Source organism: Dermochelys coriacea, chromosome 6 (genome assembly GCF_009764565.3).
Source record: "Dermochelys coriacea isolate rDerCor1 chromosome 6, rDerCor1.pri.v4, whole genome shotgun sequence".
Taxonomy (NCBI): Eukaryota; Metazoa; Chordata; order Testudines; family Dermochelyidae; genus Dermochelys; species Dermochelys coriacea.
Genome location: NC_050073.1, coordinates 109,162,301 through 109,178,579, shown reverse-complemented (window position 1 = coordinate 109,178,579; position 16,279 = coordinate 109,162,301). Strand labels below are relative to the sequence as shown.

Genomic DNA, 16,279 nt, shown 5'->3' with positions numbered 1-16,279 from the left:
GGGTGAAGAAATTCAGGGAATAAGAATATTGGGAATAGAAAAAGTTTCATTATATGCTGATGGCCTTATGCTTTTTATACAAGATATAAATAAAATGCGGCTAGTGTTACAAGAAATAATTGAAGGCTTTGGTCAGGAATCAGGATACAGACTAAACTACTTTACTCCTAGATACTAATTTGGAACTACAGAAAGAAGACTGGGACAATTACACTAAGCTCATTGACTAGTATACATTCTGCATCCTGCATAAAATCTCAATAGTTTAAGCATGTTCAAGGTTTACCAAAGCAATCTTTAAGATCATCTCCAAGTTCATCCAATGTGGCTGCCAAAAATCTGTATACCATGTCTGGGCAAAGAATGTGAAAACTTCCTTTAGCTGTTCAAATATTCATTAACCCAGAAATAGCCAGTCATCTTCTAGAGAGCCTGAATTTAGCCTACAGAGCATGATGGGAAAAAGCAATCTCAGAAACAGACATATCAAGTTCTATCAGGAAAACATGGATAGTCAGGAAGTTTGGGGCACCACAGAGCCCACCAGATACGCGTCAACAGAAGGTCTCTCCAAACAATGTCACCAAATACCTGATCAACATTGCTAAAGCAGACAAAGATACAATTTTTGAGGTGTCAATCAAAAAAGACTGGAGTCAATAAAAGAAATCTCCACTTTTGACCAAGATGAAAACTTCCAACCACACTTTAGTGAAGAAATATAGAAGGCATTGAAATAAATGAAAACAGGGAAAACTTGTGGCTTCGACAACGTATCACCAAAACTACTACAACATCATAGAATTGTGGGACAGGAAGGAACCTTGAGAGGTTTTCTAGTCTAGTCCCCTGCGCTCATGGCAGGCCTAAGTATTATCTAGACCAGGGATGTGCAAACTTTTTGGCCCAAGGGCCACATCTGGGTATGGAAATTGTATGGCAGGCCATGAATGCTCACAAAATTGGGGGTTGGGGTGTCGGGGGGGTGAGGGCTCCGGCTGGCGGTGCGGACTCTGGGGTAGGACTAGAGCTGAAGGGTTGGGGGTGCAGGAGCTCCAGGCTGAGACCAAGGGGTTCAGAGGGCGGTAGGGGGATCAGGGCTGGGGCAGGGGGTTGGGGCACAGGAGGGGTCAGGGGTGCAGACTCCAGGCGGCGCTTACCTTAAGCAGCTCCCAGAAGCAGCGGCATGTCCCCTCTTCAGCTCCTACGCAGAGGCGCAGCGGGTGGCTTGGCGTGCTGCCCTGTCTGCAGGTGCTGCCCCTGCATCTCCCATTGGCCGTGTTTTCAATGGGAGATGCGGGCGTGGCGCTTGGGGTCGGGGCAGCGTGCGGAGCCCCCTGGCTGCCCCAATGCATAGGAACTGGTGGGGAGACATGCCGCTGCTTCTGGGAGCTGTGTGGAGCCACGACACACATGGAGCGGGGAAAGTCCCCATCTGGAGCACTGGAGCGGGGCAAGTCCCAGACCCCACTCCCTGGCATGAGCTCGAGGACCAGATTAAAACATCTGAAGGGCTGAATCTGGCTGTAGTTTGCCCACCCCTGATCTAGACCATCCCTGACAGGTGTTTGTCTAACCTGCTCTTAAAAATCTCCAGTGACAGAGATTCCACGCAACCCCCTAAGTAATTTATTCCTGAGCTTAATCACCCTGACAGGAAGTTTTTCCTCATGTCTAACCTAAACCGCCCTTGCTGCAATTTAAGCCCATTGCTTCTTGTCCTATCTTCAGAGGTTAACAACAACAATTTACCTCCCTCCTCCTTTGTAACAACCTTCTATGTACTTGAAAACTGTTATCATGTCCCTTTTCAGTCTTCTCTTGTCCAAACTAAACAAACCCAATTTTTTCAATCTTCCCTCATAGGTCATGTTTTCTAGACTTTTAGTCATTTTTGTTGCTCTTCTCTGGACTTTCTCCAATTTGTCCACATCTTTCCTGAAACATAGTGTCCAGAACTGAACACAATATTTCACCTGAGGCTGTATCAGCGCAGAGTACAGCAGAAGAATTATTTTTCATGTCTTGCTTACAACACTCCTGCTATTACATCCCAGAATGTTGTTTGCTTTTTTTGCAACAGGGTTACACTGTTGACTCATATTTAGCTTGTGATTTACTATGACTCCCAGATCCCTTTCCGCAGTACTCCTTCCTAGGCAGTCATTTCCTATTTTGTATGTGTGCAACTGATTGTTCCTTCCTATGTGGAGTACTTTGCATTTGTCCTTATTGAATTTCATCCAATGTACTTCAGACCATTTCTCCAGTCCAGATCATTTTGAATTTTAATCCTATCCTCGAAAGCACTTGCAACCCCTCCCATCTTGGAATCATCTGAAAACTTTATAAGCATACTCTCTATGCCATTATCTAAATCAGGAGTGGCCAACCTGTGGCTCCAGAGCCACATATGGCTCTTCAGAAGTTAATATGCGGCTTCTTGGATAGGCACCGACTCCAGGGCTGGAGCTACAGGCACCAACTTTCCAATGTGCCGGGGAGTGCTCACTGCTCAACCCCTGACTCTGCCCCCACTCCACCCCTTCCTTCTCCCTCCCCTGAGCCTGCCATGCCCTCACTATCCTCCCTCTCCCTGCCCCGCCCCTAATGCATGCTACAAAACAGCAGAAGGTGCGCGAAGGGAGGGGGAGGTGCTGCTCAGCGGGGCTGCAGGGGGGTGGGAGGGGGCTGCTGATGTATTACTGTGGCTCTTTGGCAATGTGCATTGGTAAATTCTGGCTCCTTCTCAGGCTCAGGTTGGCCACCCCTGATTTAAATCATTGATGAAGATATTGAACAGACTTGGACCTAGAACAGATCCTTGTGGGACTTCACTTGATATGCCCTTCCAGCTTGACTGTAAATCAATGATAACTACTTGCTCAGAACAGTTTTCCAACCAGTTATGCACCCACCTTATAGTATCTCCATCTAGGTTGTATTTCCCTAGTTTGTTCACGAGACGGTCATGCGAGACAGTATCAAAAGCCTTACTAAAGTCAAGATATACCACATTTACTGCTTTCCCCCTATCCACAAGGCTTGTTACCCTGTCAAAGAAAGCTATTAGGTTGGTTTGATATGATTTGTTCTTGACAAATCCACACTGACTGTTACTTACCTTATTATCTTCTAGGTGTTTGCAAATTGATTGCTTAATTATTTGCTCCATTATTTTTCCAGGTACTAAAGTTAAATTGACTGGTCTGTAATTCCCGGGATGTCCTTATTCCACTTTTTATAGATTGGCACTACATTTGCCCTTTTTCAGTCCTCCAGAATTTCTTCGGTCTTCCACAAGTTTTTGAAGATAATAGCTACTGGCCTCAGTCAGTTCCTTGAGTATTCTAGGATGTATTTCATCAGGCCCTGCTGATTTGAAGACATCTAACTTGTCTAAGTAATTTGCAACTTGTTTTTTCCCTACTTTAGCCTCTGAGCCTACCTCATTTTCACTGGCATTCACTAAGTTAGATGTCCAATCGCTACTAACCTTTTTGGTGAAAACAAACAAAAAAGTCATTTATCACCTCTGCCATTTCCATATTTTTGTGTGTCTTCCTCCCCCCGCATTAAGTACGCTGTTCTTAGTCTTCCTCTTGCTTCTAATGCATTTGTAGAATGTTTTCTTCTTATCCTTTATGTCTATAGCTAGCTTAATCTTGTTTTGTGCCTTGGCCTTTCTAATTTTGTTCCTACATAAGTGTATTATTTGCTTATATTCATACTTTGTAATTTGACCTATTTTCCATTTTTTTTTAGGACTCTTTTTTGAGTTTCAGATCATTGAAGCTCTCCTGGTTAAGCCGGGGGGGGGTGGTCTCTTGCCATACTTCCTATCTTTCCTATGTGGTGGGATAAGTTTGCTCTTGTGTCCTTAATAATGTCTCTTTATAATGTCAACTGTCTTCAGTTGTTTTTCCCCTTAGACTTGCTTCTCATGGGATCTTACCTAGCAACTCCCTGAGTTTGCTAAAGGCTCCCTTCTTGAAAAATTTATTGTGCCGTTTCCCCGCCTACCATTCCTTAGACTCATGAACTCTACCATTCCATGATCACTTTCACCCAAGCGGCCTTCCACTTTCAAATTCTCAACCAGTTCCTCCCTATTTGTCAAAAATCAAATCTAGAACATCCTTTCCCCTAGTAGCTTTCTCCACCTTCTGAAATAAAAAATTGTCTCCAATACATTCCAAGAACTTGTTGGATAATCAGCTGTTGGGGTAGCTGAAGTCTCCCCATCACCACCAAGTGCTGTGCTTTGGATGATTTTGTTAGTTGTTTAAAAAAGCCTCATCTACCTCTTCTTCCAGGTTAGATTGTCTGTAGTAGACCCCCTACCCTGACATCACCCTGGTTTCCCCCCACTTTTATCCTTACTCAGAGACTTTCAACAAGTCTGTCTTCTATTTCCAGCTCAGCCTCAGTCCAAGTATCTACATTTTTGGTTTTTAGGCAACACCTCCTCCTTTTTTTACATGCCTGTCCTTCTAGAGCAAGCTGTACCCTTCTATACGAATATTCCAGTCATGCGTATTATCACAGACTGTGATGCCAACTATACTGTAGTTGTGCTTATTAACTAGCATTTCAAGTTCTTCTTGCTTATTCCCCATAATTCTCACATTAGTATACAGACATCTAAGATACTGATTTGATTTGGGAAGAAAAGCCAATACGGGTTGTCTATCTTCAGGCCCCATGTCATACAGAAGAACGATACCCAAGATATGGTGGAAAGCTAAGGTGATAGCTGGCTGCTAAAAAGTGGTCTTCAGCTGGCTGTGGTAAAGCTACCACCCAATATCATCCATGAATTGTAGGTACAAACACCTGGAGTAGATGATAAGAACCCAAGAATGGCCATACTTGGTCAGATCAATGGGCCATCTAGCCTACTGTGGCCAGTACCAGCTACGTCAAAGGGAACAAACAGAACAGGGCAATGATCAAGTGATCCATCCACTGTTGCCCAGTCCCAGCATCATGATCCTATGGAAAATTACATCCAGGTGTAACAGAGCGCAGTCTGCCACTCCTGTCTTCTTGTATACATGGCTCCGTCACCTCTGGTTTGTAACCAATGCTGTGTACTTTGTGTGTGTTAAATAAACCACCACCCACTTATGTTATTCAGAATAAAAAATGTAAGGGATAAATGGCTTCTGCTTGTGACCTTCTCTTTGGTCAAGTGCATTTCTCATCAACCACCCACCATATCAACCATTCAAAAACAAAGCGTTCTTTCCTGTATCAGAAATCTTCATTCTCTGCACCTGCCCTCAGGATGAGACATGGCCTTTTCAAACTGCTGCCACTCTGCAGAAGAGGATCATGCCACTGCTTTATAAAAAGAAACAACAATTCCTACAGAAGGCTGCAAGTACATCCAAGATCCATCCAGTCCAAACCTCTCTGTCCCTCCTCGAGACATTAACAACTAGAGAGGGGATCTCTGTGATGCCTCCTTAAAACACACATACTTAACACATGCAAGAGGAATAGTGTGATGGGGGATGGGACAGAAAGATACTGTTGTCTGGACTTACTGGTTACTAGGAGGAAAGGCTACTCAACTCAAGTGCATGGAAGAGAGAACGCTCAAATGGAGCGGCCCTCCTAGAACGTGTGCTGCTCTCTGTACCTTCTCGCATACAGCTCCCAACTGAGCCAGGCCTTGTGGTCCTGAATAGGTTTAGTGCTGGATTTACAGTTGTTGAAGCAGAAGTCCTTGTTTAGCCACAGAACAGGCACAGCAGCGTGGAGCAGTAGCACCGGTTTTTGCACCTTGCCCCATCAATCTGCCATGACTCATCTGGATGAACTGTATGTCACATCAGCATTGCAATGATCACCACAAACCTCTAGAGGCCAAGAAGGTAAGTTGGGGTCCTGGGTCTTAGCCTCTCTCAGGGTGCCAGTTATGGAGGCCATTCTGTTGACAGGTTAGTGACATTGACTCCTCCCTCTAGAAACTACACTGCATTCACCAACTCATTTCACAGAAGCCCCTGAACAGCCTTCAGCCAGCAATAGCTCTCAGTCATTACAAGTCAGGGCTGAATTTGGACTAGTGACATGGGGAGGAAAGACTCTAGAGCCCTTTTGAGCCATCCCTGCCACAGGAGTTTGGAAGATAAGTTAGTTGTGATGTAGTTATGTCCCTCTGGAATGGCTTGGATTGATTGACATCAGGATGTTATTTCCCCACAAGTAGGTAACACAAGAGGTGGTTTCTATTCCTTCCCAGGAAAAGTTTTAATGGATTTTATATACACACACTACCAAAGATTTTTTTATAAGTCAACATTAAAGGAACAAGAACTTATTTCAGCTATTAGTTCTCTCTTTTTTCAGTTGTTATTCTCAGTGCATACTTGTGTGTGTGTGTTTTCCTGCTGTACCATGATCATTTCAATTTTACTTTTTGTTGTTGTGGTTGTGTTTAGTTACTAGACAACCTAGTACTAGAGCGAAACTTACACCAAAAGCAACCTCCAGTACAGACTCACAGTGTATTATGTGGCTTGTTTAAAATCCAACCTTTTCAGCACAATTATATTCACCCTTTAGTTAAAAGCCAACCCTGACTAGGAAAATGATCTTTAAATGGTTTTATAAGACAGGTGTCAAGAAGATGCAAACAATGGAATACATTAGAAAAAGTACTCAAGACTGGATTAGTGTGGAGATAATTATAGCCTAGAAAGGAATGTAATTCTACTAGGCAAGATACAGCAGCTCATTCCATGTGGTAAAATGTGCACGCACACATACACACACCTCCCAGTGGTTACCAGTGGAGGCGGGGGGGGGGGGGGAAGAAGGGATGGGAGGGCTTTATAGTTTCCAGCGCTGTTAGAATCTGCCACTTTCAAACACAAAACCTCCACCATTAAACCTTTATTAATCGTTGCTTCTGATTTCCCCATGTGGGTCATTTAGCACGAGTTAATGCTAAACTTGGGGGAGGGGGCAGTAATAAGTAAACCACTAATCTTTGATCTTAGCATAGACTTCTCAGTGTGCTAATTCATAACATGTTCTTTCTTGTCTTTCTACCCCGCTGAGATAAAAGACCCTTTACTCCAGCTGTAGAGGTAGTCATGGATGGCAGCAGTCAGCTTGCCATGGAGGTATGTGGTTATGCAAGACACCTCCCTCACCTCTCTGGGTTCAGGGTCCCCCCTCAGGAGGGGGGTGGGGTGCCTGGAGTAAATCAGTCCCACTCCGCAGAGCTTTTATGTCTCACTCGGGTTTTATTTTTCAGTATTTACAAGGTGGGCCTCAAAGTAGGCCCATGGAACACTCTTCAGCCAAACACTAAGAACCAAGTTCCTAACACAAATTCCAACTTCCTCTCCTGCTCCCTCTCTGGGGTGTTGCCTTGTTATTCAGGCCTTTGGGTGCCAGTCCTTCCCCAAACAGTCCCTTAGCTTAGTAGTTTCCTTTACTGGGAGGAGAACAGCCTTCTACAAAGGAGTAACCTTTTCACCCTGCTGTAGCTCATCTCTCCTCCCTCTCTCTCACAAGAAGAGGGGTTTTTCAGACTAGATGATCATAAAGGTCACAGGCAGCCCTTAATTGAACTCAGATGTCTCTAGTTGACCAGAGGTAACCTCTTTTCAGCTTTACCCTTCTAGGGCTGATATACATGCCTTCCCCCACTGTTCCTGTGCTGTGAGATTAGCCATTGAGATGCCTGAGCCAGTGAAATCTGCTCCTATGTCCAAGAAGTGCTCTGAGAAAGTGGTAACCCAGACCCAGAAGAAAGGGGATAAGAAGCGCCGCAAGACCAGGAAGGAGAGTTACTCCATTTATGTCTACAAGGTGCTGAAGCAGATTCACCCTGACACCGGCATCTCTTCTAAGGCCTTGGACATCATGAATTCCTTCATCAATGACATCCTCGAGTGCATGGCTGGGGAGGTGTCCCACCTGGCGCATTGTAACAAGCACTCCACCATCACCTCTCGAGAGATCCAGACCGCCGTGCGCCTGCTGCCCAAGGAATTAGCTAAGCACTGCGTGTCAGAAGGTACCAGGGCTGTGACCAAGTATACCAGCTCCAAGTAACCTGTCTGTGTGTGCCCTGAGGTACATCAATTAAAAAACCCCACTCTCTATGACTTGTCCGGTCTGACTTTAGAAAGACAAGGTGGGTGAGGTAATATCTTTTATTTTTCCAACTTCTGTTGGTAAGAGAGACAAGCTTTTGAGTTTACACTTCAGGTCTGGGAAACTAACTCAGAGTGTCACTGCTAAATGCAAAGTTAAGCATGAATGCCTGTCTCTCTCACCCTCAGAAAGATATTACTTCACCCACCTTGTCTCTGGGACAAACACCGCTACACCAACACTGCATATGGTCTGACTTTGTCACACTCGTTCAATTTCTGTCAAGGGGATAGGGGATATTATCTTTATTAGAGTCACAGCACTTTCAAAACAGCCTTTTAGTATATATTCCGAAATAGGTTGCTTTAATATTGGTAACCTTAGGTGAAATGCTGTAATAAAGCCAGGCAGACACACCAGGATACTTCAATGAAATGATGCGTTTTCCACAGATTCCTTTTCTACTAGGGCATTCACAATTCAGGTAAAATATTCAATTAAATTGTACTTTAAACATGGCCCAAACTTGACTGAATTCCTTGTTCCTTGTCAAGGCAGAAAAAGGGGTCCCAGGTTGAGTCAGTCTGCCAGACAGATTGCAAATACAAAATGATGGGGTCTAAATTAGCTGTTAGCACTCAAGGAAGAGATCTCAGCATCATCGTGGATAGTTCTCTGAAAACATCTGCTCAATGTGCACTCGCAGTCAAAAAATTGAACAGAAAGTTAGGAACCATTAGGGAAGAGATACATAACACAGAAAATATCATAATGCCACTATATAAAGCCATGGTACATCCACACCTTGAATACTGTGTGCAGGTCTGGTTAACCCTGATTTTATATATAAAATCAGAAAAAAGTACAGAGAAGGGCAACAAAAATGATTAGAGGTATCTAGGATGACCAGATAGTAAGTGTGAAAAATCAGGATGGGGTGGGAGGTAATAGGCGTCTATATAAGAAAATGCCCCAAATATCAGGACTGTCCCTATAAAATCGGGACATCAGGTCACCCTAAAGATATTGAACAGCTCCCATGAGGAGAGAGAGAAAAGACTGGGACTGTTCAGACTGGAAAAGAGACGACTAAGGTGGGATATGAGAGAGGTCTATAAATCCATGACTGGTGTGGAGAAAGTGAATAAGGAAGTGTTACTTACCCCTTCACATAACACAAGAACCAGGGGTCACCTTGAAAACTGGAGTAATAGAAATGGGATGAAATTTAATAGTTCAAAGTGGAAGGTCATGCACTAAGGGTAGGTCTACACTACCCACCGGGTTGGCAGGTAGCAATCGATATATGGGGGGTTGATTTATCGTGTCTAGTCTAGACATGATAAATCAATCACTGAGCGCTCTCCCTCGAACTCCAGCGCCACGAGAGGTGCAAGCGGAGTTGACGGGGGAGCGGCGGCAGTTGACTCACCAGCGTGAAGGTGCCGTGGTAAGTCGATCTAGGTACTTCGACTTCAGCTATGCGATTCTCATAGTTGAAGTTGCGTACCTTACATCGACTCCTCCTGCAGTGTAGACCAGGGCTTAGGGACTAACAACAAGCATTTTTGCTATAAACTTATCAGTTGGAAGTGACAGTGGAGGAGAAAGAACTGGTTGTATTGGTTAATCACATGATGACTATGAGCCACCAATGTGATACAGCCACGAAAAAGGCTAATGCGGACCAAGGATGCATCAGGCAAGGCATTTCCAGTAGAGAGAGGGAAGTGTTAGTGCCATTATTCAAGGCACTGGTTAGACCTCATCCAAAATATTGTGCGCTGTTCTGATCTCCCACGTTTAAGAAAGCTGAATTCAAACTGGAACAGGTGCAGAGAAGGGTTACTAGGATGATCCGAGGAATGGAAAAACCTACCTTATGAGAGGAAACTCAAAGAGCTTGGCTTGTTTAGCCCTAACCAAAAAAAGGATGAGGGGGGATAGGATTGCTTTCTATAAGTACCTCAGAGATAAATACCAGGGCGGAGTTATTTAAGTTAGCACCAATGTAGACACAAGAACAAATGGATATAAACTGGCCATCAACAAGTTTAGGCTTGAAATTAGATGATGGTTTCTAACCTTCAAAGGAGTGAAGTTTTGGAACAGTCTTCCAAGGGGAGTGACGAGGGCAAAAAACCTAACTGGCTTCAAGACTGAGCTTGATAAGTTTATGGAGGGGATGGTAAGACAAGACTGCATACAATGGCATGTAGCTGATCTGCAACAATATATCCAATGGCCAGAGATGGGAGGGCTCTGAGTTATTGTAGCAAATTCTTTCCCAGGTATGTAGCTGGTGGGTCTTGCCCACATGCTCAGGGCCTAACTGATCGTCACATTTGAGGTCAGGAAGAAATTTTGCCCTGGGGCAGATTGGCTGAGACCCTGGGGTTTTTCGCCTTTCTCTGTAGTGTGGGGCACAGGTCACTTGCAGGTTTAAACTAGTGTAAATGGTGAATTCTCTGTAACTTGAAGTCTTTAAATCATGATTTGAGGACTTCAGTAACTCAGCCAGAGGTTGTGTGTCTATTACAGGAGTGGGTGAATGAAGTTCTGTGGCCTGCAATCTTCAGGTGGGCAGACTAGATCATCATAATGGTCCCTTCTGATCTTAAATTCTATGAGTCTAAATTAATAGGAAGCATGTTTAAAACAAATATAAGGAAGCAATTCTTCACAAAACGCACAGTCAACCTGTGTAATTCATTTCCAGGGAATGTTGTGAAGGACAAAAGTATAATTGGGTTAAAAATATAATAATAATAGTAATAATAATAATAATAATAATGATAAAAAGAATTAGCTAAGTTTATAGAGGATAGGTCCATCAATGGCTATTAGTCAAAATGGTCAGGGATGTAACCCCATGCTCTGGGTGTTGCTAAACCTCTGACTGCCAGAAGCTGGGGCTGGACCATTCAATAATTGCTCCAGTCTGTTCATTCCTTCTGAAGCATTTGGCATTAGCCACCGTCAGAAGACAGGATATTGGGCTAGATTGACTGTTGGTATGACCCAGTCTGGCTGTTCTTATGTAAATTTGCAGAGCATGGAGAAAATAGTCACTCTAATCCTCAAACTCCAGCAGATCCTGGAAAGAATAGTCTTTCCTTAAACCCGGCTGAGTTTAGTAATAACAGCATTTAGCTGTGCCATATGGACATTTACTAAATTAATCCTCACAAAGCAAGTATCACTACCCCTATTCTACAGATAGGGAAACAGAGACCAATACAAAGTGACTTGTCCAAAGCCATACAACAAGTCAGGCCCAAGCCAGGATTAGAGCTAAGTGGCTGCTGAGTTCTAAGCCTGCACTCATTCCTCCAGCCCACCCTCGCTGGTGATGATATACTCCCAGAACTTGGTGTGGAGTGATGGGGGTCACCTATTTTCCACTCTACAACCTCAGCCCCAGGGAAACACTATACAAGAAATTGCTGTGATGCTCTAATATTTCTAATTCTGTTATCAGACATGCAAAATCCTTCACCCTAGCCTCTCTCACACAGACTGCACTGGGCCAGTCGTTAAGTATTTTTGTCCCAGATGATTTGGAGTCCCCCTTCCCCCACCCTGCTTTAGTTTGCTTCTCTCATGTTTAAAATAAAAATACAAGCCTCAAGAGCGCTCTGGTTCCCCACTTCCCTTCGGAAACAGGAAGTATTTCAGGAATCTCTCTCTCCAGGGACAAAAAATACCTCAGGAGGCCTCCAATCCAATAAGTGGAGAACAGCTCTGCATATTGGGAAGTAACTTTCCATCCCTTCAGCACCAACTTCAGAGTGTTGCCAATGATTGTGACATTCCTGGGCCTTTCCACGTCTGTGTGTGGCTGGTCCATGCCCAAGGCATTCAAATACAGTGCTCTGTAGATTTACTCCAGCTCTGATGCAATGTTATCACATCTTATGTCAACAGCCTGTGGCATCTTATCGTAGGAGTGGCAAGTTGCAACATCAAGGGGGAAAAAAAATTGCCCTACATGAGGCAACAAATTGTCCTCCACTTTGTGTCAGAGGGGAAAAAAGACAAATGCCATATTGTTTATAACAGTGTGGCAGGCAAGTTCATTGCTGTGTTCTAGGAGAAGTTCTGATGTTTCTGAAACCATTTATAAGATTTGGTATAAAAAGAAAAGAAAATTGTGAAAGGTGGCAATGTGGTCTAGTGGTTAGAACAAGGAGTCAGGACTATTAGGCTCTCTACTTTACTCAGCCATTTACTCATGTGACTTTGGTAAGTCCTGTCAGTGTGACTCAGTTTCCCCATATGTAAACCAGGTGACAAATGCCTATTTCACTGAGTTTGAGGGTGCTTAACTAAATGTTCGTGAAGAACTCAGAGAGCTTAACCTATAAAGATCCTTCATTACTGCCTCGTTATCTATCATACTTATCTCACTCCTATCACCTTAGTATCTGAGCACTTCATAATCTTTTATGTACTTAACTACACAACAGCCTTGTGAGGTAGGTATCATCCCCATTTTACAGATGGGAAACAGAGACATATAGCAATTAAATGACTTGGCCATAGTCATACAGGGAGTCTATGGCAGATCCCAGTCTCCCAAATCCTAGGCTAACCACTGGACCAGCCATCTTTCCAACCTTTATATCCACACTCGTTTTTATCCCATGTCCTTTGGTCCCTCTGCTCTGCCTCTCTCAGATGGCTTTTTGCTTCCTCCCATGCTACTCCTTACAGAGTTAAGAGTGGCCATGACCCTGTCCTCCTTTAATCCCTTCTGAATACCCACTCCTGCTTTGACTTCTACAAGAAAGTAGCCAGCGTTTAGTGGCTGGGCTGAGGGTGTGTTGAGGAAAGCTGATATTTGGGCGATTATAATTAACTAAAAATTTTAAAACAAATTGTATTTTAGAACTGTACCTACTTTATTATCTCACTCTCTCACTGCCTGTAGATCTTAGATGGTCAGGTTTTTGGTGCAAGGCCTGTATCTACTTTTGTGAGCCCAATCCTGCAAAGGGAAGCTGATGGAACCTCTCACAGCACATAAAGTTAAGCATGTATTTAAATCTTTGCAGGATCAGGGCCTTGTCTGTTCAACATCCAGCACAATGGGCACTGATCCTGACCAGGATCACTGTTTGCTAGTTGCAATATAACTTATAGACATGAATAATGCGTGACAGAGCAGTGCTGTATCACTGAAATGATTGATAGAAGGAACCACAATGTAAAATGAATTGTTCCCCGGCACCTCCACCATAGGAGTAGTGAGGAGCTAAATAATGGTGTACAGTGGTAGAAAATAGAGAGAAATCTCAGCATGGGGAGAGGTTGCTGTAGAAAATGTGCAGCACAGAAGGGCACGCCCCTGCCAGGTTTATTTTCCTTATTCCCATGGAAACAGAAGCAATATCCTCTAGCTTTGCTGGTTTTGCTGCTGATTTTTAAATACAACTCATGCTTAGATTCACGTACAAGTAATGACCCATTGCTGATGTGTTTAATCAAGGCTCTTCTAACATGTCCAGGGTATCAATACCTTCCCTGCTGTAGGATCTGGGACTAGATTTCAAGGCACAACAGGATAGTCAAAGCCACAAAATGGAGAACAGCATATTGTAGATCTGCCAAAGCTATCTAAATCGGGGAGCTGACTTGAGTTCCTTAAATGGAAGCAAAGTCAAGCCCTGGCCCAGCGTGTAAAACAGGCTCTGACAAGTCAGTTGTAACTCCCGTCTGCTCTAGTTCAAAGTTACGTTTGCTGAAGCCAGAACAGTAAACAGGCGGCTTTCAACTTTCCGTTCTAAAGTCGAAACTGTAATCACTTTCCCCTGAATGGCACTGCCATTCAAAAATGCTGCGTTTCCACCAGCAGGCTGGAGAGGATGACTTTCATATCAAAGCTCTTAGCTCCTCGCTGCATTTGCTGAATGCAGGCTTTAGGCTTTGAATGGGGAATGTGCTTTTCTCCCCCACTGTCTCCGGTTGCAGATTTGTGAATATTGAGGGATGTAGCTAAATCTCCCAGCTATGTTCTTATTCAAACAAATTAAACAACTGATTTAGCGCTTTCCTGTGACTTTCTACCTGGCTCTCAGTGTGTGGTGAAGCTGGAGGCTTGGGCCTGTTTTGAGATGCTCACAAGAAAGGTGCTGGGCTGGAGCAGTACAGACTTGCTATTGCACGTCTGGTTTAGTTCCCTCTGGGTGTCGCAGTTTCATTTTGTGCTGCTAACAGAGATGAGGTCAAGCCCAATTCCTAGCAACGCTCAAGTTGTGGAAATCATGGAGTTGGACAGCAGCAGTGAAGACCTGCTCTAGCCAGCTTAAGATAGACCAAGAAAGCTTGCCTGGGAGCAAGACTCCCATAATGCCTTGCAGTTAAGCTAATTTTAAGGAGTGGGAGTCTATCAAGCAGCTAAGTTCTAACTTGTTTTGAAATTGTTGCTACAGGTATTTTAATAACTGCAAAATGCATCCAAAAGGTACAACGAATAACATTACCTCTCAAAGAAAGACTAAATTATGACTAATTGTCACAGATCCACGAGATCGGTGCTATGCTCCCCGTTTCAGAACAGTCTCCTAGAGAAGCCCCTTCGATACGACAGGCCCCCAAGGGGTCTCACTCTTACTTCAGGGTAGGCCACGCAGCCTCACTGGCACTGAAACTGACCCTCTGGGGTGTCAGTACTCCTGCTTCATGCTGTGTGTTCTGCTCAGTGAGTCCAGACTCCTGGTTAGAGACTGGTAGGCGCTTTAGGAACGATTGCGGCTCACCCAGTATTTGCAGTGACACTCAAGCAGTGATTTGAAAACAGTAGGGGCTTATTAGTCAACTGGAATGTAGCCAGTGGAAGCCCCTTAGGTTAGTATAGAAAAAATAAGGTTAAAGCATAGTCCATTCTGGTCAGCCCAAAGCAATTCACCAGCCAAACTGTGGTGAACTCCATTTTCAGGTTCTCTCCGACTTGCTTCCTTAAGTCAGTTCAGAAGCCAGCTCTTTATTTCCCCAGCTCACTGTCCTTTGTTCTGGAGCTGAGGCCTCTGCTCACCTTCCCTGCTGAGAGGCAGGGAAATCCTCCTTCTTCTGGGTCTTTGGCTGCGCATGTCAGCGTTCTGGTGCGTGGACTTTCCACTGATGTGTGTCAACTTCAGCCCGTCCTTTTAATGACCTATCCTGTCTACTCAGGCAGCTAAGTGACATACACCCATACAGCCACATATCTCTCTTAGCCAGCCCTGAGAGCAAACATAATCCTTCCCCCCACCCCCGGTAGCAGCATACAGTATAGGGGAAATGGAGGCACACATAGGGGTCATAAAAAATTACAAAAAACTCCCACTTCGTCACACTAACTATAAGGTGTTCAGGCAGCTAGAAAGTTATAACTTATAAGGGAACGGGAACTTAGGAAACAACCTACATAAGGACTGGAATGATTAAAAAATAAATGATAGGGGTATAATTGTCCCTATAATCTATCTATAATTTGCAGACTGGACGCTGGCTCTTAGTAGGCTACAGAGAAAGGTCTTCTGCAGCTGTTTTAACCACATTCCTCTGTGTATGTGCCATGTGTTAAATCAATAAATCTAATCAAAGCTAATGTAGCTGAGGTTTTTTATTAAATTAATCCGGACTCTAAAGAACCCCTCTCACTAAGCAGATAATCACAGCCAATAATTGATGCAAGCTTTAACTATCAATTAATTGGTTATTGATTATTGGCAAATTATTGAATATTCATTATCAATAGCTGCAGCTGGCTGCCAAACCACCAGACATTGCCAAGCAGGGACCACCATTCACTTTTGAAAGTTTGGAAACAGAAATGAGAGAAATTTTCTAAAAAGGTGAAAATGATGCTGTGACTCTTTCCCCAACCCAGAAACCATCACCTGGAAGGAGACTGCCACAGAATGCTGCTATCTTATGGGGGAGGAGCCTGGAGCCCCAGCCTTGGCCCCTACAGGCTTCTCAGGAGCCCACTTGACAGCTGGGACTCAGCTATCTCCCTTCCTCTTGCCCAAGGTAGGTAAGAGCCCCAGGGGCGCCATAAAAACACAGCCAGCATATTTTGAGGAAATGGGTGTGTGATGCCATTTGCTCTTCCTCATTACTATTTTCACTGCTGTTCCATGCTACCAGGCCACCCACCTCTACTGCAGGAACA

At 44.1% G+C, this 16,279-nt stretch overlaps 1 protein-coding gene and 1 long non-coding RNA gene across 2 annotated transcripts; both read left to right on the top strand.

The window, feature by feature from the left end:
- The first annotated feature begins 7,092 nt into the window (after positions 1–7,092).
- LOC122460736 lies at positions 7,093–16,116 on the top strand. Its single transcript, XR_006282210.1, has 3 exons — positions 7,093–7,139; positions 10,663–10,700; positions 15,995–16,116. It is a non-coding gene; the product is annotated as an uncharacterized LOC122460736 (long non-coding RNA).
- LOC119857530 (histone H2B 8-like) lies at positions 7,702–8,079 on the top strand. The gene has a single exon (XM_038406607.1). It carries the CDS (start codon positions 7,702–7,704, stop codon positions 8,077–8,079), a length of 378 nt encoding a protein of 125 aa, XP_038262535.1.
- Positions 16,117–16,279: the final 163 nt, after the last annotated feature.

Coding starts and splice junctions, on each gene's coding strand:
- LOC119857530 (XM_038406607.1), top strand. CDS start 7,702: ATGCCTGAGCCAGTGAAATCTGCTCCTATGTCCAAGAAGTGCTCTGAG.